Genomic DNA, 23,093 nt, shown 5'->3' with positions numbered 1-23,093 from the left:
TACTGTGAGAAACAGCAGGCCTAACTGATGGAGAGAGAAAGGCAAGTCATTGAAAAACCAGAGAGCAGAAGGATGTAGAATGGAGTAAATAGTCACACTGAGTGTTTTAGGGAGGTCACAGAAGAGTTGGAGTGCCTTTGTGAAGGGGATCAGCAGGTCTGTATGGTAGGTGGGGAAGGTTAACCCTGGAGGAGCTATATGCTCAATACAGGTCATCAAAATGTGTTTTAATCATTGTTAAAGAAGAATCTCAGACAGTATTTATATTTATGTAATTTTTTTTTGTATTTTGAGGATCAATTTTCAGTCTTTATGTGTGAAAGGCTATAGTACTTTGCTGTGGCCTCAACCACATTTCATGAATTAAATTAAAAGTAGGTATTCATTATTTATTGAATCTTATAAAAACATTTATTAAATGATTGTATTTTAGTTTTTCTTATCTAAAATTTCTATGAATTATTTTAATATTTCATAAAAAGAGAGCAGAAAAGTTTACAAGTAGAGAGCACAAGAAAGTAATTCTGAAAACACATTTTTATGTAAAACCATGAATTCATACTGAATAGTCTATTTTTTCATTCCCTATATCTTCTCTTTTCTCTATTGGCACACAGTTTCATATACACCAAGCTTAACTTAAATCTAAGGTTCTCCTATTCCAAATTCTTGCCTATCATGTATGGTGGGGATGAACACAAGGCTTCAGGCATGCAAAACAATACTCTAGCAGCTAAGCTACATGCCTGGGGAAACTATTGATGCCTTGATGCTATAAACACCACTAGGTTCCTAATTTCGTCTCAAACAGTTGCACCATTATTTGTGCCTCTTAGTTCACGATATAGCAGGAAGATATGCAAACTACATCCTCCTCTGCCATTGAAAACCAGCCCTGATACTGCAGCTCTGACACAGGTGCCCAGCACTGGACTCCCTGGTCCTCCCATTCTGTGGTCATCACTGAACACTGAATACTCAGCATGGAGTTGAGACTGAGCTGGGTTTTCCTTGTTGCTCTTTTGAAAGGTAATTTATACATAAGGAGAGATACTGTGGAGTGGACTTGCATGAGAGGGACAGTGGACATTTGTGAGAGTTTACGGACATGATTCTCTTTTCACAGGTGTCCAGTGTGAGGTGCAGCTGGTGGAGTCTGGGGGAGGCTTGGTGCAGCCTGGAAAGTCCCTGAAACTCTCCTGTGCAGCCTCTGGATTCACCTTCAGTGGTGCCTGGATGAACTGGGTCTGCCAGGCTCCAGGGAAGGGGCTGGAGTGGGTTGCACAAATTAGAATCAAACCTGATAATTATGCAACGTATTATGGGGAGTCCGTGAAAGGCAGATTCACCATCTCAAGAGACAACTCCAAAAGCAGCCTCTACCTGCAAATGAACAGCTTAAGAGCCGAGGACACCGCCATTTATTACTGTGCAAGACACACAGTAAGAGGACTTCACTGTAAACCTGACAAAAACCTCCCTGCAGGAGCGCTCAGGACCAGCAGGGGGCGCGTTGCGCACATGGAAAACCAGCACATTGCAGGAACAGGTGCAGAACATAATTGGAGGCTGGTTCTGAGGTCTCAGATGTCACTTCATCTAAGGATTTCCTTGAATGCGTTCTGTACTTGTGGTTTTTAGATGCCTGGAGATCAGATGGTGCAGCTAGCTACTAGTTAACCTCAGAAGCCAGGCAGTGGTGGCACACGCCTTTGATCCCAGCTCTCTTGGCTCACACCTTTAATCCCAGCACTTGGGAGATGGAGACAGGAAGGGAAAACGTGGGATGTAGAATGAGCTCAGGCTTTTTGGATGTAGGAAGAAAGCAGGTAGGAAGCAACTGGCAGCTGTTCCCACTTCTCTAACCTTCCAGGTTTTTACCCTGACATCTGTCTTCTGGTTTTTATTGCTTAAGACTCATGAGATTAACGCCTCCTCACGCATCCAATTTTTTGGGGTCATGGTTTCATGAAACAGGCACTGTATTGCAGCTTTGCAGCCACTGGTCCTGCAGCAGCTGCACCTGGCAGGATCTTTGCCCAGCAGAGTCTCAGCACCAGAGGCTGCCTTTCCCTTTCTTCCCCGAGGCCTGTGAGCCATTCTGTATTTTTGTTTGTTTGTTTGTTTGTTTGTTTTGTTTTCTGTTGCAGCCTGTTTACAGGAAATGCTCCAGGTTCTTGTCTTCCAACTGAGTCAGCAATTTTGCATGTTCCCCTGTGCAGATGGGTGGCTCTTTGGCTTTTACTGTGTCTCTCTGTCCCAGGGACAGACTGATGAACACAGCAAGAGCCTATTCTATCTTGTTGTCATTTTATTATATAGGGCTCTGCTAGAGCTTGGTCCCACTGACACCAGGGAGGAGCCTGGCTTTGAGAGGGACATTGACAGTAATATTGAAACAACATGAAATTCATCTCTGAAACATCCTGTCAGCATCTCCCAGTAAACAAAGCCATTTATCCCTGCAGTTGAGCTCTGTGAGCACTGAAGTTTTAGGATTTTGTTCCTGATCGAGACAGAGACAGTGCAGCCTCAGTGTAAGCAATGACAAACCAACATGAGGGGGGTTCATGAACAGCAGGGGGCGCAATGGAACCAAGAATCCAGTAGAGAGATGAGGTTGTTGTGGAGGGGATTCTGTATCCTCTGTGGTTTCCTTTCTTGAGTCTGCTAGTAGACCTCCACCTGCTGTGGTTGACGTGTGAGGTTTCCATACTCAAACACAGTCAAGATTCTTTGTCAAACTATTTATGGGTTTATATTTTTTTGTTTATATTATTCAGTTTTCACTGACATTAACTTTTTCAAAAAAATCTTACAATAAATTCTGATCACTGATTCCTCTTCACCTACTCTTCCTAGATAGTTCATGTATCTTCCCCTACAAAAATCTACACATGTCTTTGCCTCTCCAGGAAAAAAAATACATACAGAATATTTTAAGGAAGGAATCAACACCAAACAGAAAGAAAACTATAAGTACACTTACACATAAGTGCACACAAATTAAAAAAAAACCACAACTCTATATCCATGATACACAGGCAAAAACATGAAACAAAAATGCACAATGTGATAGCAGAGAAAACAATTTTAAAAATGCCATTGAGTTCATTCAGTTTTGCCAGAGCTTCTCAGGTAGCTGATCAGGTAAACGTGTCTCCTGGGAAACTTGGCAACATCAGTTTGATAGTTTGGAACAACTTGATAGGATGCAAGAACTGAATTCTGTAAGTTGTCCTCTGAGGATCACACACACACACACACACTGGTGCCTGTCTCTCCTGTTCACACCACTCAAGATCGAATAACAATGTTTAAAACTGTTATATGAATTGGAGAAACTCCTGAGGACCCACACCAAGCAAAGAATCTATAGACATTGAAGACTTATAAGGAAAATATAATCAGTTTTCTTTGGAAGTTGTCTGCATGTTTCTTGTGAACTAATGAAAAACTCCATCCATGTGTCATAGATAAAACTGATTGGACTCACTCTGTTACTAATAAATGAAACAAAAGAGGTCTTGAAGAGGGATGGGGACTGATTGAAAAGTCCCAAGTGGAACCACTGGGGCATAGTGGGCATAGATATGATCATACAATATTTTATACATGGGTTAAAATTTCAAAGAATGTAATATATGAAATATGAAAATAACATTTTACATAGTTTTAGATTTTTCATACTCATGTATTTCATACACTGTGTTTTTCCCCCATAATCTCTACCCTTCATTTTCTGTCCCCTCCTACTTTACCTTTGTTCTACTAGACGATTGCACTCATACTTTGTCATGTATTTCCTTTCATAGTTGTGTATAAGCATGCAATATGTAAAAACTACTGATTCTATTCTCATAATGTCTGGTTTCTGAGATGATCTGAATACACTTATCGATAGCTTCATCCATTTTTCTATAGCAGATGTAATTTCCCTATTCCATGTAGTTGAACAGCTTGTTTTGTTTATATAAACATGTCTACTTGATGAGATCCTCTGTTGGCAGTTACATACTTTATTTCTACAATTTAGTTATTGTGATGTTGTTGCAATAATCATTGATGAGCAAATATTTTTGAGATTTGGCAGAGATTCTCAGTATATAATCTGTTGGAAAGGCACTTATTAATTGCATACATCTGTTACAATAAATCTTTCTGCCAAAAGCCGCCTGAGCCCCACGTGTGAGCTTTATGCCAGCCGTCCGCCTGAGATAGGCCCAAATGAATACACAGAAACTTGTATTAGGTACAATGCTGCTTGGCCAATGACTAGGATTCTCATCTGTTAGTTCAGTCTTAACTATAATAAATCTATATATTTTATAAGACTTATCTTATTGGACAACTTATTGGCGTCCCTCCTTGCTGGTGGATCACATTGTGCCGATGGAGCAATAGCAGAGGGGAAAAGAGCGATGCTTCCCTGTTTCTCCTTCACTTAAATATGAGTCTCCTTGCTTTGTCACTTCCTGCCTGGATCAGCACTTCTCTACTACATTTCCCAGAATCCTCTTTGACTCCTAGTCCTGCCTAACTTGCCGTTTCATTGGCCAAACAGTATTTTATTTAACAATCAATAAGATAAACATACACAGTACATTCCCCATCATATATCTGAAAGGAGGCTGTAAGGTTCAACCTCAGCAAGTTTTAAATTTCCCATCACTGTCATCATCATCAAAGCCACCATCTGTAAATCAGTCTTATAACCTTGTCACATAATGGAGCCACTGTCTCAGGCATGACATCACTTGAGATCTTAGGTCCTGTTGTTACATCCTCAGCATCTACTGAAGGACCTGGCAAGAAGGATGCTATACATATCCTCACAGAAGATTCAGACAAGGACCTCAGCATCCTGCTGACTGACCCAGGTGTCCTCCACCTCCTGCTTCTCCAGCTGGACTAGGTCCTTATCTAAGAAGCACCCTGCTCATGAATATGCAAATCATGTGAGTCTATGTGGTAAATACAGGGATGTCCACACCACCATCAACATATGAGCAGTGTCCTCTCCACAGTCACTGAACACACAGGTCCTCACCATGGGATGGAGCTGGATCATCCTCTTCCTGGTGACAGCAGCTACAGGTAAGGTGTACCAAGTTCCAGAGTTAAGGATGGGGAATGTACTCAGGTGACAGTGACATCCACTCTGCATTTCTCTCCAGGTGTCCACTCCCAGGTCCAGCTGCAGCAGTCTGGGGCTGAGCTGGTGAAGCCTGGGACCTCAGTGAAGATATCCAGCAAGACTTCAGGCTACACCTTCACTTACGGTTATATGCACTGGGTTGAACAGAAGCCTGGGCAGGGACTGGAGTGGATTGGAAGAATTGATCCTGATAGTGTTTACACTAAATACAATCAGAAGTTCCAGGACAAGGCCACACTGACTAGAGACAAATCCTCCAGGACAGTCTACATGGAGCTCAGCAGCCTGACATCTGAGGACTCTGCTGTCTATTACTGTGCAAGACACAGTGTTGCAACCACATCCTGAGTTTGTCAGAAACCCTGGAGGAACATGAAGCTGAGAGGACACAGAAGATTAGCCTGGGGACTTTCTCAGAATTCATAAATCTGAGTTCCCCTTTTTCTTCGTCCTTCTCACAGTCCTATAGGGTGTTTGTCAAGCTTTCCAAATGCCATCTGAGAATGAAGTGGTGCTGATTGAGTAAGCCCTGTGGTCCTGCAGTAACTAGACATTGAGGAGATCTTTATCAGTGACCACCTCCATTGACATGCTTCTGCTTTAATGAAACAGAAAAAAAGACGCTGTGACAATACATTATGAGGTGTGTGTGTGTGTGTGTGTGTGTGTGTGTGTGTGTGTGTGTTTGTGTGTGTGTGTTTGTCTTCTAAATCTAAGACACTAGAAATGTTATTGGAGTACCTGGGATTACACTGTAATATGAATTTGGCTAGGAAAAGTCAACAATAGCTAAACAAACAAAAACACCTTTCAAAATTCAGTGATGTATCTAACAGCACACCAAATACTTTGGTAGAAGATTTTTCCATAGATTTGTGGGGAGTCTCTTTACCTTTCCTCTTAACTTAAATACTATGTAATCTTTTATAGGTAAGTCTAATCCTGTATTGCTTTTGTTAGTAGCAATCAAGCTTCGTATCATTTGAAAGATTACGCTGGAGCCAAATACCATTTTGTGAAGTCCTCTCCATATAGAATCTGTCACTTTGGAGACATTCTGGGCTTCTGCTCATATAACATGGGCCAGAGGAGCGGGATTGGAAACTGGTGATGTAAAAGGCGTTGATGTCATCAGGAGTCCAGTTGATCATTCCCCTGTTTCCCCAATTTCATTGTATTTGTCACAAGTTTTATTTTCACACTGATTGACACTGACTGGACAACAGTGTATTGCACATGATAACCCCACCCCCACACCAACACATACACAAGCACACACACACACACACACACACACACACACACACACACACACACACACACACACACACACACACAGAGAGAGAGAGAGAGAGAGAGAGAGAGAGAGAGAGAGACAGAGACAGAGACAGAGACAGAGACAGAGAGAGATGGAGAAAGAGATTGAGAGAGAATTTTATTTTTATAGGTGTCATGGCCAACTTATATCCATTCTTTTTTGTTTTTCTTTTACTTTCTTTCTCTTTTGTTTTTTTGGTTTGTCAAGACTGGTTTCTCTGTGGCTTTTGAGGCTGTCCTGGAACTAGCTCTTGTAGACCAGGCTGGTCTCGATCTCACAGAGATCCTCTGCCTCTGCCTCTGCATCCCGAGTGCTGGGGTTAAAGCATGTACCTCCAATGCCCGGCAAGAGGCTGCTAGTCTCCCCCTTGGGGAATCCAACCCTGGTTTCCCGAGTGACAGGCAGGGATACTCACCACTCTACTACCGAGGACAACTACCATATCCACTCTTAATTTTGGACTCAGTTATAACTTTCATATGTATGTATCTAAGCAATTCTGTCTATGATGGCTTTTTGTTTCTGTTCTGTTTTATTTAGGAGAACACAATACCTTGGATCTACATAAGCTGAATATCAGGAAAAATAATTCTGCCATTGATAGCATGGCTACGATCTGATGATTTTAATTACAAAAATTTCTTTTCCTCCAAGGCCCAGTGTCCTCCCAATGGTTTATGTGCAGTATAGAGGTTCATCACCATCATGAACTCTCTTGCTCAGATATAAACCACAGCCTCAGGATGTAAAGGAAAGAGGATTCCTTATCTGTATATCCCTGGGAACTCTCAGCAGAAAGACTAACAGTGATATGAAGGTTGGGTTTTTGTTAGATGTGAACTTTCTGGACTAATGCAAGGTTCATAGGGCTGACTTCTGTGGGGAGAGACTGGATTTCTCAAGAATAGTCAAAGCTTCCATTCTCCACAGAACTCCATCTTATGTCAACACTGCTGCATTACAGTCACACAAAGTTCTTCAGACAACATTCCTGACCTATAAAGGACTGCTGATAGAAAATAAAACTGTCTACAAACATTTCAGAGCAATCCCTACATGTCCATATGATCAATAACATTGCTAAGTATTTTTGCTATGAGGCATCAAAAAGGAAAACCAAAATAAATTATTCATGCAGAGCCTGGGGAGTAAGTGCAGAGAGGCCAGCAAGGCTGTTTCCTGACTCTACTCAGAGTTTATTCCTCTCAGTTAACCACATACAAGGCTCAGGAGACCATCTCCTATGGCAGTTAGAACCCTCCCCTAGAAGGATACAGGATCCGTTAGTTCCTCGAAATGTGTCACTCTCCTGGTAAATGCTACAATAACAGAAATAACCCTGTTCAAAGACTCTCTCAATCACCATAAAGACAGTTTCCTCAGAGTAGAAAGAATTTCTCTTTGGAAAACCAGGGCATGCATTTGTCCACAGAAGATGGGGTTCTAGAACACAAGGAGGTGTGCATGTGGTCCCATCCCTAACCCATTACCTATCTCCAATTCATAACATCTTTAAATTAAAAAATGACATTTCTCAAAGGGTGTCAGGTGGAGGAAACCAAATAGTCCTGAGCACAGACTGTAGATCCATCAGCGGAGGCCAGCAGTATCTAATCAAATACCTTTGGGAGGTTCCCTGTGTCATGATAACACATGGATTTATTTCTATTTTATACATTTATCTATTTATCTCTTATTTAACCATAGAGTTCCTTTGCCTATATATAACAGCTTCTCATTTTGTCTTTTTATGGTATTCCTGAGTATATAAATCTGGTGGTCTCTGCATCCACACCTGTTTCTTGTGCCTTTTCTTGGGCTCTTGTCAGTTTTTTGTTTGTTTTCTCCTGTTCAAATGTGTCTATTTTTACCTAATTTTACTTTATTGTATTTTATTCACTGGAATCCTATTTGTTTTAAAAAGAAAGCAAGGTGGTGAATACGGATTGATTGACTTGGGAGTTGAGGAGGGAGGAGGAAGTATGGGAAGAAGCTTCTCCCATCAGCATGTGTTTCCTCTACATTCTGCAGTCAGGAAGGAGGAAGAAGTATGATGGGGAAGTGCTTCTGTGTATGTGTTTGTCTTGCTGGATGATAAATTAAATACTGTGTGGCCAATGAGACAGCAAGTTAGACAGGACTAGGAGTCAAAGAGGATTCTGGGAAATGTAGTAGAGAAGTGGTGATCCAGGCAGGAAGTGACATAGCAAGGAGACTCATTTAAGCAAGGAGAAACAGGAAGTGTCCCCTTTTTCCTCTTTGCATCCTGCACAGCGATGGGATCCACTAGTAAGGGAGAGCGCCAATTGAAGGCGTGCAATAAGTCTTATAAAATATATAGATTTATGATAATTAAGACTGAGCTAACAGATGAGAATCCTAGTCATTGGCCAAGCAGCATTATACCTAATACAAGTGTCTCTGTGCATTAATCGGGGCCCTAACTCAGGCAGGCGGCTGGGGTAGAGTGAACACATGGCGGTGGGGGCTTGGCGGCTTTTGGTGGAAACATTTATCATAACAGAAGTAGGTACAGACTCCATGCTACAATGACATGACAGCGTGCTAACTTTCTAGGAAAGATGGGAAAACATTACTTGGCTGGAAAAGGGAAGAAAAACTTGAGCAGTGTGGTCTTCCTAATCAGAAACCAGGAGCTCAGGAAGCCAAGTGTGAATAGTAGATTGGAGTTGGCATGACACCTAAAAATACAGAAGCAACAATTTCGTTCATAGCAGCATTATTCGTAAAATCCAGAACTTGGTAATAAACAAGATGCCCCTTAACCAAATAATGGATGAAGGAACTGTGATATGTTTACACAATGGAGTACTACTCAGCAGTAACAAACAAAGACGTCCTAAAATCTGCAGACAAATGGACTAATCTAGAAAAAAAAAACAGCCTGAGTGAGGAAACTCATTCCCACAAAACAAATATAGTATGTACTCAATCATAAGTGGATACCAGAAATGAAGCAAAAGATACACAGACTACAATCCTCAACCCCAGAGAATCTTTAACCCTCTACCATGAACGGATAGAAGCAGATGCAGAAATCCACAACTAACCAATGGCCCAAGCTCCTGGGGTGCAATCAAAGTGAGGGAGGAGTGATAATATGAACAAAGGGGTCAAGATCATGATGGGGAATTCCACAGAATCAGCAGACCTGAGATAGTGAGAGATCAGTGACTCTGGTCTGACTAACGGGGAATCTGCATAAGACTGAACAAGACTCCCTTAATATAGGTGACAGTGGTGCAGCTGGGACAATACATGAGGCCACTGATGGTGTGAACAAGATCGAACTCTAATGCACAATCAGACTTAGTGGAGCCCATTCTACATGGAGAGAGAATCTGCCCAGCCTAGACACAGGGGTGCCAGGGGGTGGGGAGGCACCTTGGTCAGCCTCAAGGAGATGATGGACAGAATTAGTAGCTTCCTAGGGAAGGACTTATACTCTACAAGGAACAGATAGGAGGTGGGGGAGTGGGAGAAGGGAAGGGAGAGGAGGGAGGAGAAACTGGAATTTGAATATAAAATTAATTAATTAAAGAATAATAATATATAAAATGTTAAGAAATAAATGAATGGAAAAAAGAAAAAAATATACATAGGAGCAGAAGATTGGGGGGTGTTGGTCTAGGAAATGGAGGTGGGGTCATGCCAGTGTGTGTGTCCTGTGAGCCCTGTGGTCCCCAAACTGTCTTACCTCAGACACACACTATAGAAAATGAGACACAGTGATGGCTGTGTTGTAATGAGGAAATGGAGTGGAATCCACCCTCCTCTTTTATAAGGACAAGGCTGACTCCCCACATGCAAATGCATCTTCTAGCTCTACGTTAATTCCCCTCCTGGGCTGTGGGAGCTCACATCTCTCTCACAGGAGGCTGACCTCTGAGAAAAGGGGGTGTAGCCTAGAAGATGAGACTGTTGGGTCTTCTGTACCTGGTGACAGCCCTTCCTGGTGAGTGTGACCATTTCATACATGTGTCCATGAAGGGATGTGACAACATGTGATTGACAGAATTGACTCTTCCTGTCTGCAGGTGTCCTGTCCCAGATCCAGCTTCAGGAGTCAGGACCTGGCCTGGTGAAGCCCTCACAGTCGCTGTCCCTCAATTGCTCTGTCACTGGTGAATCCATCACCAGTTCCGACTGGAGCTGGTTCAGGCAGTTCCCAGGGAAGAAGCTGGAGTGGATGGGGTACATAGGTTATAGTGGTGGCACTGGCTACAACCCATCCCTCAAGAGCCGCATCTCCATCACCAGAGACACAGCCAAGAACCAGATCTTCCTGCAGCTGAACTCTGTGACCCCTGAGGACACAGTCACATATTACTGTGCAAGACACACAGTGAGGGGACTTCAGCATGAGCCCAGACAAAAACCTCCCTGCAGAGGAGCTCTGGGCCAGCAGGGGCGCTCAGCCCTAAGGAATCCTAGAAACTCTAATATTTTAGAACAGGGAAGAAAAACGCCTGGTTTCCTCTGCCTTTGATTCCCACTCCCCATGCACAGAGGAGACAGGGGGTGTCTCCTCTCTGAGAGTGAATGGCTGTGTTTATGTAAAATCATTTAACTGCATGCAAGATCCAGGAGACCTCTCTATTTCATCTAGAGTCCATGCCTTGAAGGACACCCGATCTGGCAGAGTTCAGTTAGTTCCTAGAATCTGTCACTCTCATGGGGATGCTACAGAAACAGAAATGACACAACTCAAAGGCATTTCCTGTCTTATAGACAGTTTATCTATGGTAGAAGAATTCCTCATTTGGAAAACTAGGAGCTGGCACACTTGTCCCATGGAGAGGTGATTTCAAGTCTCTTCATGCTGAGAGTCACCTCCATTCAGTACAGGGGTAGGGGCAGGACTGGAGAGTGGGAAGGATTTCAGAGCAGGGTCCCACAGTGGAGTGTTAAGATCTCCCTGTACTCACAGACATGTTCCTTTATTACTTTGAGGATGTTCAGAAATACTGACCTAATGTACATGAGCGCTGCATGAAACACAGCTCACTCCACACAAAAACAAACAAGTGTAAATTTTCAAAAGTTATTTACAGAAAAATAATAATTTATACAACTTAAATATGTTAATTTTTCGAAACTGAGTGTCACATACCAGTAGACTCCATGAATCTGCTCTAAGCTACCTCCTTGGAACCAATTCCTACTATTTATATCTGGATTCAATATTCAGAAAACATTGATATTCCTTCTAAAATCATCAAAACTTTATTTTATTGGCCTCTGTGGCACGAATCATGCAGGGGGTGACTGTAGTCCATAAGACAATAAAATAAGACTTTGGATTATATCACAAACATGTAATAAATAATAGGCAATTCCTTAATTATTTTCCAGTTTCTCAGTTTTGTCTCCTTCATCTGCTCAATTCATTCATGGCTAATGCTTTCACCCCAGAACTCACTGTGCAGCAGGAAATGCAGATGAAGCCTCCCTATGCTCATAAATAAACAGCGTATTTTTTGACCCTGTAGCTCTGTCTGAGGAGCCCAGCCCTTTACTGCAAGTATTCCTATTGCATGTTTAACATTGAAATCATAACAATCACCCTGACTTCACTGTGAGAGCAGATTTACTTGTTTATTTTTACTGGGATTGGTATTTATCATAAGATTTTTTTATTAAATTTAAATTAAAATATTTTTAACTAAACTTTTTTTTTATATTTTCTATCCGTTGCAGTACCCGTCAATATCCCCACTCAAGTGCCTTTCATATCCATCCTTCCTCCTTCTGAAATCATGGCTGCTTCATCTTTGATAAAATACCATGACCAAGGCAATGTAAAAAAGAAGCAATACACTGGGCTTACAGCTTCAGAGCCTTACAGTGGACGATGGCTGAATAAAGGCTTGGTGACTGGAGCAGCAGCTGAGGCATCAGAGCTTGATCTATGAGCAAGAACCAGTGGTCTCTGAAATAGCACGAGTGTTTAGAATCCCCAGAGATTTCCCCAATGACACATTTTCCTCAACAAGGAAACACATTGTAACCTTTACAAACATTTCCAAGTGAGAACCAGGGATTCAAACCTGTGAGCCTATGGGGGACCACCTCACTTTCAGTCCCTGAAGGACTTGCAGTTTAGGCGATTAGTAAGGTCTGAGCAAGATGGAGGCTGGAAGGGAAGGTGGGACTTCTTAGAGATTTCAAGATGTGACCGACTCTGTCAACTGAATCTAGGTATGTTGGGGCAGCTGTAACAGAGTGGGTCCATGAAAAGTTTTCTATCACATGTAATGTTCATGATGTATAAAGAAGCAAATTCCATAGGAATCAACTCATGGAACAGGAAACTCATATTTTAGGGTCAGGTCATATCACAGGGACAGAGAGGAACCTGAAGTTTGCAGTACAGTTTGGCCAGCTGCCCCAAAGATCTGCTTCAATATCCTATTTTTAAGATTAGCTACATGGGCCAAGGGGTGGTAGTGATGGTGCACTCATTTAATCCCAGCATTTGGGAGGCCGAGTTCAGTCAGTCTCTGTGAGTTGGAGGCCAGCCTGGTATAGAGAGCAAATTCCAGGACAGGCTCAGAAAATAAGTAGGGAATCCCTGTCCCAAAAATCATAAACAAACAAATACAGAATAACAACATATTCCCAAAACTGAACAAATTTAAGAAACCTTCCTATGCAGGAACCTATGAAGAAGAGTGGGTAGAATGATTCTAAGAACCAGAGGTTGGAGAAAACTTAAAGGAATCCGTGTTTTCCAGACACAACATGGCAGAAACACATGTGACCTCACAGAGTCGGTGACAGAATGAACAAAATCTATGGAAGCTAAAGCCACACAGTGTCCAAGCATGAAGGAGTGGAAGTGCAAACCACAGCACACTCTTAGCCATGAAGACATTCATAATGGACAGCACTGTGAGGACATCAACCTTCTACAGTTGAGTGACACCAGGTACATCAGCCACACTCAGGGGTGGCCCCATGATAGGAAGTAAGTGACAACACAAAATGGACTTCTTTGGATTATATTGTGTTTATCTTTTTTGTTTTCTGTTTTTCTTTCTAAGTGACAGAACAGTTTAATGTGGGTGGATAGGGAGTTGCTAAAAACCCTGTGAGGAGTTAGGACCTTCAGTTCCTCACAGGTAGGAGGGATTTGAAATGCCTTGTAAGGCACTCGTCACACACACTGAATTTAATATTTTTGTATCTTCTTAGAATTTCAAGTGAGTGAGAACTTCCAAAATAACACAGGCAGACAGTCGTGGACTGGTATTGACTGGGCAGGAAGATGAACAGCAGAGAGAAGGCACAAACAGAAGATCCAGAGGAGGCAACCTGATGAGAACTGTGTCCATGGCTCCCTATGGCTGAGGGTTGAAGAAGGTTCCAAGTCTGCCAATGTCTGTAGAGCACACATTGGAAGACAGCGCATGAACCAGGTGCAGAGCATGCAGAAGATTTGTCTCCTGTGCCCAAAATTATCTCTTCTTGTAATATGTCTTGTGCAGTTGTCTCTAGGGGTATTTTTGTATTATATTTTGTGGGAAACCATTATCAAGAGTCCCAGGCTTGCCTCACTAATGTTGCAAATACAAAGAGTATTTATAGTTCTTGATCCTACTTAACCATGCAGAATTCTAGGGTGTAATACATGTAACATGACAGGGAATTTTCCTGGTGTGGTTTTGCACCTATCAGGCAACCACTCATGCATTTTGTACTATTTTTATGTCTATCTGACAATTAAAGAATTTCAGGAAACAAGGAGTTTGGTTTTCATTGTCAACTAATTTGATCTCTTTTAGATTATAATATACTCATTTTTCTCTTCACTTTTCTCCTTATCAAAGTTCCTTGGTAGTCCTGGTTTCTTTCAAATTCATTGCTTATTTTTAAACTTAGTAATATTTCTCTCTCTGTCTGTCTGTCTGTCTGTCTGTCTGTCTCTCTCTCTCTCTCTCTCTCTCTCTCTCTCTCTCTCTCTCTCTGTGTGTGTGTGTGTGTGTGTGTGTTTGTGTTGTGTGTGTGTGATTTCTATATTTCTAAATAATGAAATACATCTTCAGTTTCTGTAATATGTTTTTAGGGTTTATGGTATTGGAAAACCTAGAGGTATACTCTTGTCTTTTGAAGACCATTTCCCCTGCTCTGGCCTCCTTAGTTGCCTCTATTCCTTTGACTAGAGCTGTGGCCTGGTAAACTCTCCTCTTTACATGTTAGTGTGTCTGCTGTTTTCATTCTTATTTGGCTCATGTTTCAAGAGCCTTGTTAGGTAGACTTGAAGGACACATCTTCTCTCATATGTATAGGAGACATAATCTCAGAGCACACTTACCCTTCCTAGGGTGCACACACTCATTCAACTTCCTCATCTACAACAATCCCTAAGACTATGAGGCAAGAGATGGGGTATAGATGCATCCGTTGAGGCTTAGGCTTAACAACTCTGCATTTTGGTCTGCTGTGGTTTTCTGTAATGGTCTCCAACTTTGGCCAAGACAAGTTTCCTTGGATAAGTGGAAATAACAACACATACTTGTAAATATAAAGACAAAAAGTTGGAGTATAGTAAGAAATCATGCTAGTTAGTGGCAGTTAAATGTTTTCCTCCACCATCTATGATGTGAGAAACCCTGGGTAGTTGACTAGGTTCCCGGCACTAGGCAAGATTTCCTTCTATTGAGAAGGCTTTAAACGAAAGGGTCAATTCATACCATCTCCTAATATAAATATTCCTAACTTGGATTCCAATATCATTTACAGAAACCTGTGAATGCATCTTTCCACATTAAGATGGAAAGAATTTGAGACAGCCTGGCTTCCAGGGACTCAAGCATTTTCCCTATTCATTAACATGTATTACACTCTATGCTACTGTGGAAGTGAAACTCATAGGCTCTTGCTGTGTGAAGCTCCCTTTTTTATTTTCATCATCATTATTCTATATAAACTAACTTTAATATTATAAATTAGACAGTACAGCTTAAGGAGAAATCATCTTCAAATTAATGCACAGGTAAAAATGCCCAGTAGAATGGGATGTTCCCACATGAGAACACACTGTATTGCAGGCAGTGGGGATCTCCCCAGACCCATTCACACCATGCCAGGTACCAGAGAAAAGTGGCAGCAGCAAATATCAAAATGAACAGCAAAAGCAAATATTATTCTGGAGTCTGTGGACTCCAGGTTTTGCCTATCAGAGATTCACCCACCAGGGATTCACCTCCTGGTAGCCTGACACCTGAACTTCAATTGCCACCTACTGCTCCGCTGACAGGGCCACCTGCAGACACAGAAGTCAAAGCTCAGCTCTGCCTTGAAGTTCAGCTTCTCAGTCACTCTGCATTTCTAGGGACAAATAGGTAAACATGCAGCAAAAGTATACTGAATTAGACAATAACACAAGAAATACACACATCTTCTGGAAAAGACTTTTACATGTGATTAGCTGAACACTGGAATTTAGGCATGTCACATACAGAAACTCCATAAAGAAATGGAGTTTCCAACCTCAGGAAGAAGATTTACACAAAGATATAGCTATTAAAGGAGTTTTAAGTTCATAGGGATGAGGTCCACACAGTACTGCTGACTTCATAGAAAATGAGCACTGCAAAGCAATGTGACTGCTCTCCTAATCCCAGATGTGGAGAAGGGAGTTGAAATGAACATTAAAATGAGTCTTTACAGAAATAGGAAATGATATAATTTAATAAAATTTCCCCAAATTAACATTATGATCTGATACCTCCAGCATATTAACAAATAACCCAGGACCTGCCATCACCAGGCTCCACTACAGAGCTTGCTATAAAGCAGGAAGACATGCAAATGGGCCCTCTCTCTGCTCATGAAAAGCAGCCCAGTCCTGACCTACAGCTCAGACAGAGGAGCTCAGCTGTGGATCCCAAGACTTCACTCAGGGATCAGCATGGAGTTGGGGCTGAGCTGCATTTTCGTTGTTGCTCTTTTAAAAGGTAATTTATGGAGAGCAGTAGATGCTGATTGTGTGAGTGGACATTAATATGAGGGACAATGGACATGTGTGATGTTTTCTTCATTAGGAATTATCTTTTTGCAGGTGTCTACTGTGAGGTGCAGCTGGTGGAGTCTGGAGGTAGCCTGGTGAAGCCTGGGTGTCCCTTAAACTCTCCTGTGCAGCCTCTGGATTCACCTTCAGTAACTACTGGATGGAGTGGGTCCTCCAAGCTCCAGGAAAGGGCTGGAGTGGGTTGGAGAAATTAATGGAGATAGCAGTACCACAAGGTATGCACCATCCGTGAAGGGCCAGTTCACCATCTCCAGAGACAATGCCAAGAACACACTCTACCTGCAAATGAACAGTGTGAAGTCTGAGGACACCGCCACTTATTACTGTGCTAGATACAGTGAGTGATCTCAGTGTGAACCCAGACATAAACCTCACTGTGAGGCCGCTCACGGCCACCAGGGGGCGCACAGCACACACTGAACACAGGTCCATCCCAGGAGATTATGCAGACAGGGTTAGATGAAGCACCCATCAGGTTCTGGGCTGCACTTTTTCTTGCTGTTTTCTGGAAATTCTCTCTCCACGTGTGATGTGAAGGGATACAGTGTCCTCAAAACATTACGTGTTAAATGACAAACAGTGATTTGAATTGAAATTAATAAACCTATGAATGGAACAGTGAATACATCTGTACACTCCCCTGGAGAAAAAATACATTTGAATTCTGAATGAGGCTGTGAGTTCATGCCAGAGAGAGATAAAATCATACAGAACACAAGAGACAAAAATGTCCATTCTCTTTCCTGTGTGAGATGTGGAAAGAAACATCTAATTCCAAGTCTCTAAGCTATGTCACTGACTATGACAGATCTGTGCCCCCTCAGACCAGAAATCATTTAGCATCATGATTGACATTTTGAGAAATATTGAAACATCTAACACAGGAGAGATCAATATATGGAATGAGCAATAGCTAAATGCTCAGAAGAGGAACTGTTTCACATGGCACAAGAAGTCACCATTGTTTATGTAATTATCATGCTAATAGCAGAAGTAAACAACAATAATTTAAAGCATAGTCTGAAATTATCAGAAAATTATGTAATTCTGAAGTCTTTTCTTCCCCGTTTCCAAACCATGGACTGGCTGTGACACAGGACTTTGTTCTGGATAAAGGGAGCCATCATGATGCTCTGACCATCAGCCTGGGGCCAGCATGCTGCAGGGAGTCAGTGTTCCATCAGGGGGCGCCAAATAGACTTTATCCTTGAGCAGGTGCACAGGAGGCCAGAGAGCACTTCCTGTGAGCCCTGGCTTCCTCTCCCAGCCCAGTGTGCAGAAGAAACTGCAGGACCTTGGAGCTGGCAGTTATTGGCTTTAAACATCAATAGCCACAAGAAAAAAGCAGACTGCATTGCTCTTTAACATCACTGAACCTGTGAAGAAATCCCTGGGCCCTGTGAGCTGTGACTTTCATCATTCTCTGTCCTTCTTCCCTTTCTCCAGGTTGCTCAGCATCTGAGAGAATTGAGATAACTGACCATGTCTCTGCTACAGGTTATGTTTTCTGTTCCTGCTGCTTTTAAAGTTTTCAGAAATAGATGGCAGTGTAAACATGAAGCTGCCAATATTGAATAATAGAATATCAAATATGTGAGGCAGGAGATTGACAGATTAGTAAAGTCAATGAAACACAACTTCTTCCATGCAATTATAGACTGCATAACTGCCAGCCTGTAAATGACACATACTGTCCATTGCTGAATTCACACAGTTCTCATCAGATGTGCTGCCTACTGAGAACCTGGTTCTTCTTATGTTGGCTCCTGTCTGTAGTGAGCAGAAGTGAACTTCCCTGAGACATCCTGTGTACCTCATCACAGACTGGCTCCTCCTGAGACCCATAATTTAAGTCCTCTTTCAGAGTGAGATCCCAGTGACTGAATGCAAATCTCTTGACTCCACCCAAGCATAGGTTGAAAAGGCAAAGCTGGGCCTGGGCAGTCACTGGTGTGCAGCCATGGCCCTGTTTGCCTCCTCATTCCTGCTGCTGATTGTACCTGCATGTGAGTACCATGGATTTCTACTTCATGAACTCCCATAATTCACTCTGTGCCAGCCTTACATTCTACTTTTTCCCCCGCAGATGTCCTGTCCCAGGTTACCCTGAAGGAGTCTGGCCCTGGGCTGTTGCAGCCTTCCCAGACTCTCAGTCTGACCTGCTCTTTCTCTGGGTTTTCACTGAGCACTTCTGGTATGGGTGTGAGCTGGATCCGCCAGCCCTCAGGGAAGGGTCTGGAGTGGCTGGCACACATTTGGTGGGATGATGATAAGAGGTACAACTCAAACCTGAAGAGCCGGCTCACAATCTCCAAAGACACCTCCAACAACAAGGTATTCCTCAAGATTGCCAGTGTGGACACTGCAGATACTGCCACATACTACTGTGCTCGGAGAACACAGAGACACAGCCTCGGCTGACAGCTGTACAGTATCCCAGGCTGGTTCTCAGCTCTGTCACAGCGTTGGGAGAGGGCAAACATTTCCTCCTAGCCTCTGTGGTTTCCTTTCCATTCTGAGTTTCAGATCCTTGGCTTCCTGTTATACAAACGAGGCCCCTTTTAATAATTGTTCAGATATTAAAATCTGTCTGTTGTATTTTATGAAGATAAGAGTTTGTGGTCCCTAATCCAGGGGGTTCCACTCAATCTTCAAAGATTAATCTTTGGAGATGATAGAAATTTATTGGACTACACAGTTATCATTCACTAAGCTTATAACAAATACATCCAAGTATTTGAAAATTTTTAGCAGCCATGACCTGCATCTAAGTAGGTGGAGGCTGAACTTAGGGAAAATATGTCTAGAGAGAGAATTGAACCACTTGAAGACAGAGACAGCATCTTCCATTCAGAAAGGTTTATGGCAAAGAGACAACTCCATCACCCTTAAATCTTTACATGCAAACATACAGCCTTGATGATAGAAATGATAAATTAGAAAAGAAGATGGAAACACAGTCTACCGTTGCTGAAATTGTGGTTCTTTCTCAAGTGTGAAAACATTTTGTAGAGATACCAAGTGATCTATAAGTAGCAGGCTGTGATTCATCCTCTCCCTGGTGTTGTAAGGCTTTGTGTCCCAAAGGCAGCTCCAGAGTTGACCAATGACCTTATAAACAGTGTCCAACAGTTGTGCTGCTAACTCATTTCCCCATGAGTGGCTAATGATACTGCTAGATGCAACAACACCTAAAGAAAAGACTGTGGTTTATGAAGATCTTCTAAACAATTCAGGTACAGCTTACCTTTTGTCCTCAAATTATCACTCACAATCGCCAGGTAGGCACTGAAGAAGGTACCATTATGAGAGGACTGTGAGGCCTCAGACAAACTTACATGAACAGGTTCCTAAGACCAGCAGAGGGCACTGCAGACCCACCAATCCCTAAGAAGTAAAGGGCAGTAGAAGTAGAGCAGGAAGTTGTGCACTGAGATTTCAAGGGACTCTGTGGATTTCATTGTCAACATAATAAATGGAGAGCTCATTGTGTAGTTGGAATGTGAGATCTCCATGCTCTACACTGGAGAGGTTCTTTGTTAACCGGAATATGTGTGTGAACCCCAAAAATGCCATATTGGATTCTTATTGCCTTTGTAGAAGTACAAACCATTTATAATCATAGAATAAATAAATGTGGGCCTCAGGACCCTAAGAAACATTTTGGGAAAAAATGTTCCGAGGATTGCAAGCTGATTTCAGAGGTGTCCATAGTCCTGCTGACCACTCACTGGTATGGCAAAGACAGCAGTTTCCAATGCTCTGTGCTAGTGTCTTATTGGGCCAGGATGATCTCAGTGGACTTCTCATCATCACATATATGGGTGACCCTAAGGTGGTTCAGGTGTTCCTTGAACCATTAAAAAATGGTGTTTCTGCATTACAAACCTGGATGTGGTGAACTGACTCTCAGTGGGATGGAAGAGCTCTGTGTGATCAGTGCCAGGATGGAGCACAAAATGATTTCTTCAGACACATTTGAAGCTCAGACCTCCAGTCCTCGATGTCTAACACAGAAGTTAGGCATCGAGGTCTGGAGGTCTTCCTGATCTTTCTCAAACAGGATCAGCTCTGATCTAATAACTACCCTCCCTCATGAATATGTAAATTGCAGGTTCTGGTTGTGAGTAAATAATGTCCCCATGCCCTACAGCAGCAGGCTATTACCCCATTGCCCCCAGTCCAGAGCAGTTGAACACAGCCTACATGGAGCTCAGAAGCCTGACATCTGAGGACTCTGCCGTCTACTACTGTGCAAGGCACAGAGCCACAGCTCACATCTAGTGTGTGTCAGAAACTCTGAAGAAAGAGGAAGCTGAAGAGCAACCTGAAGACTTGCTCAAAATTGTGGTTATGTTTTGATGAAAGTAAATACAGGACTAAGAATTAATTCTCTTTGCACAACAAATGTCCCTAGGCACCCTGAATGCAAGAATCAGGGAGCCTGCAGTTTTAAATTAGTAACGTTGATCCATATATTTCCATGCTGATGTCAATGTGAGCATGTGTCTATAATATCTTGGAGGAGAAGTGTTTGATCACCTCATAAATCATTATCTAATTCTCAGAAGATGACTATAATCAATGTTGAATTACTATAAACAAAATGAATGTATCAATTCAGTTTGGATCCATGAAACCTGAGTGGTAGGGTCACAGATTAACCATTGATCATTGACTCCAACTCATAGTCTTCCCCTGCCTCTGTACAGTCTGCAGAGCACTGACCCACCCAACATAAGACCATCACCTACAGTGATTGGAATACATGTTTGCCACAGGTATCAGTACTTCTTGGAAGGCTATTCAGTTGGATAAGTATCTAAGTAATGAGAAACACGGAGACATTTGGCACATGTGGTCTCTGGAGACTGTCGTTGGGAAGTGCAGCTGAGAACAGTGACTTGTTCTGCCTGTTCCTCCACCTCAGAGTTCTTCTCCATGAGAAATCTGAAACCCATCAATTGATGGATGGTATCCATCTGAGCGATGCGGTTTTGTCAGTGTGAATACTCTTGTCCAATTCTAATTGTAACCTATGCAACTGATGCTGAATTAAAAGTAGCGCATGAAATAACAGTGAGTTTACAAAGCACCCTCCTGTCTTCCTCTAACTGCAAAGTGGGAATTGATCAACATGTTGAAAATTTTTGAAGTTTCTCATCTAGAAATGAATATATTCTACAATTACAGTAATTTCAGTAGTTAATATGACTGCAAGAATTTAAGTGAAGGACTATTTGGGTAGCAGCTTGAGAATTCTACTGGAATCACCTCACCATCTTATCCTACAAGGAAGAGACCTCAGGCTTTTAAGCTAGTGATGATTCTGGAGAATATGAGGAAACATTCAGTACAGGCTGGTGAGTCATGGCATCATCAATGGAGACTTCTCATGATGTCAGACTTCATATTTACCATATTACTGTCCTCCTTCTGTGATGACACCAGCCTTTCCAAGAACACCTTGTGTCTGTGATTTCACAACATAGTTCACTGTCAGTGAAGAAATATCTGGTTACTTCTCTAATTGTTGAATCTTAGAATTTATCAAATCCTATTTTCTTCCAACTATTAAGCCTACCGTAGGCAAGACATATAATATCTTGATTAAGTGAAGTCTCTTGACAGCAGATAGGCAGTATCTACACCCTATATTTGACTCTGTGTTTTTTGAACTATAGAGCTTCAAAAGCAATGAATTTAATTTTTGTAGATGCCCATCAATGTGGAAACTCTTTCTCATGAGTGTTCTCATACAATTACACATTTTTGATGATTTTCAGTGATTTATTTGATATCAAGTATCTCATCCATAAGAACTTAAAGATTGGGTCCAACTCTAATAAGCATTCATAGAAATTTTCCTTGATTTGTACAGTCAAGGTGTGTCATCAGGAGACATGCTCCTCTCACAATGCTGACCCATGATGTAATGGAGGAACGGAGTGTAGAAGTCATCTGTAATTAGCTCCAAACATAACTTGCAGAGCAGACACTCCAGACATCTCCAGAAACAGATCTCTATTGCTTCTTGTTTCAGATGAGATATCTGACCACGGAGGACACCATAGTGTCTCCATCTGTTGGAGAATCAGAATGAGACGTTATGATCCAGGTCCCAGATACAATCCTGTCTGCAAAGGGACCCAGGGATAGTGCAAGTGGCACTTGGGACATTCAGTGGTTCAGCAGCATCAAATACAGCACAGGAGTAGAAGAAACTGTTGGGTGTTTATGATTAGTGAAAGAGGTCCAGGCAGAGAAGTGAGAAATGATCCTCAGAGTGAAGTTTGGCTGAGAATGCTAGGAATCAATGTGTGCATATTTTCAATGAAAACCCTACACAGTTTCACACACATTGCACCTGCTCAGCACACATTGTGACACATTAATCTACCTCAGGTGAGGACGCTCACACCATCTCTCCTCCGTCCCACAGAGCCCAGATATTTGTGAATGAATTCCATTGTGAGAGGAGGCTGTCTCTGTGAACCCACACAGAGGAAGAAGGAAAAGACTCCTGTACATTGTCACCATGAGAGCCATCAGCAGAGAAC

At 42.2% G+C, this 23,093-nt stretch overlaps 2 pseudogenes and 3 gene segments (V, D, J or C); all 5 read left to right on the top strand.

Moving 5' to 3' along the window:
• The first annotated feature begins 953 nt into the window (after window positions 1-953).
• LOC113838401 lies at window positions 954-1,579 on the top strand (annotated as a pseudogene).
• A 3,466-nt stretch (window positions 1,580-5,045) lies between these two features.
• On the top strand, window positions 5,046-5,580 carry LOC113838409. The segment is given in 2 exon segments: window positions 5,046-5,097; window positions 5,178-5,580. Coding segments are annotated over 2 exon segments (375 nt in total).
• A 3,371-nt stretch (window positions 5,581-8,951) lies between these two features.
• On the top strand, window positions 8,952-12,412 carry LOC118238969. The segment is given in 3 exon segments: window positions 8,952-9,002; window positions 10,549-10,828; window positions 12,198-12,412. Coding segments are annotated over 3 exon segments (546 nt in total).
• Window positions 12,413-16,413: 4,001 nt separating this feature from the next.
• Window positions 16,414-16,878, top strand: LOC113838414 (annotated as a pseudogene).
• A 1,615-nt stretch (window positions 16,879-18,493) lies between these two features.
• LOC113838413 lies at window positions 18,494-21,742 on the top strand. The segment is given in 3 exon segments: window positions 18,494-18,539; window positions 18,620-18,929; window positions 21,706-21,742. Coding segments are annotated over 3 exon segments (393 nt in total).
• The last annotated feature ends 1,351 nt before the right edge of the window (window positions 21,743-23,093 follow it).

This window comes from Cricetulus griseus, chromosome 5 (assembly GCF_003668045.3).
Source record: "Cricetulus griseus strain 17A/GY chromosome 5, alternate assembly CriGri-PICRH-1.0, whole genome shotgun sequence".
Taxonomy (NCBI): domain Eukaryota; kingdom Metazoa; phylum Chordata; class Mammalia; order Rodentia; family Cricetidae; genus Cricetulus; species Cricetulus griseus.
This window is presented reverse-complemented; position numbering and strand designations above follow the sequence as displayed.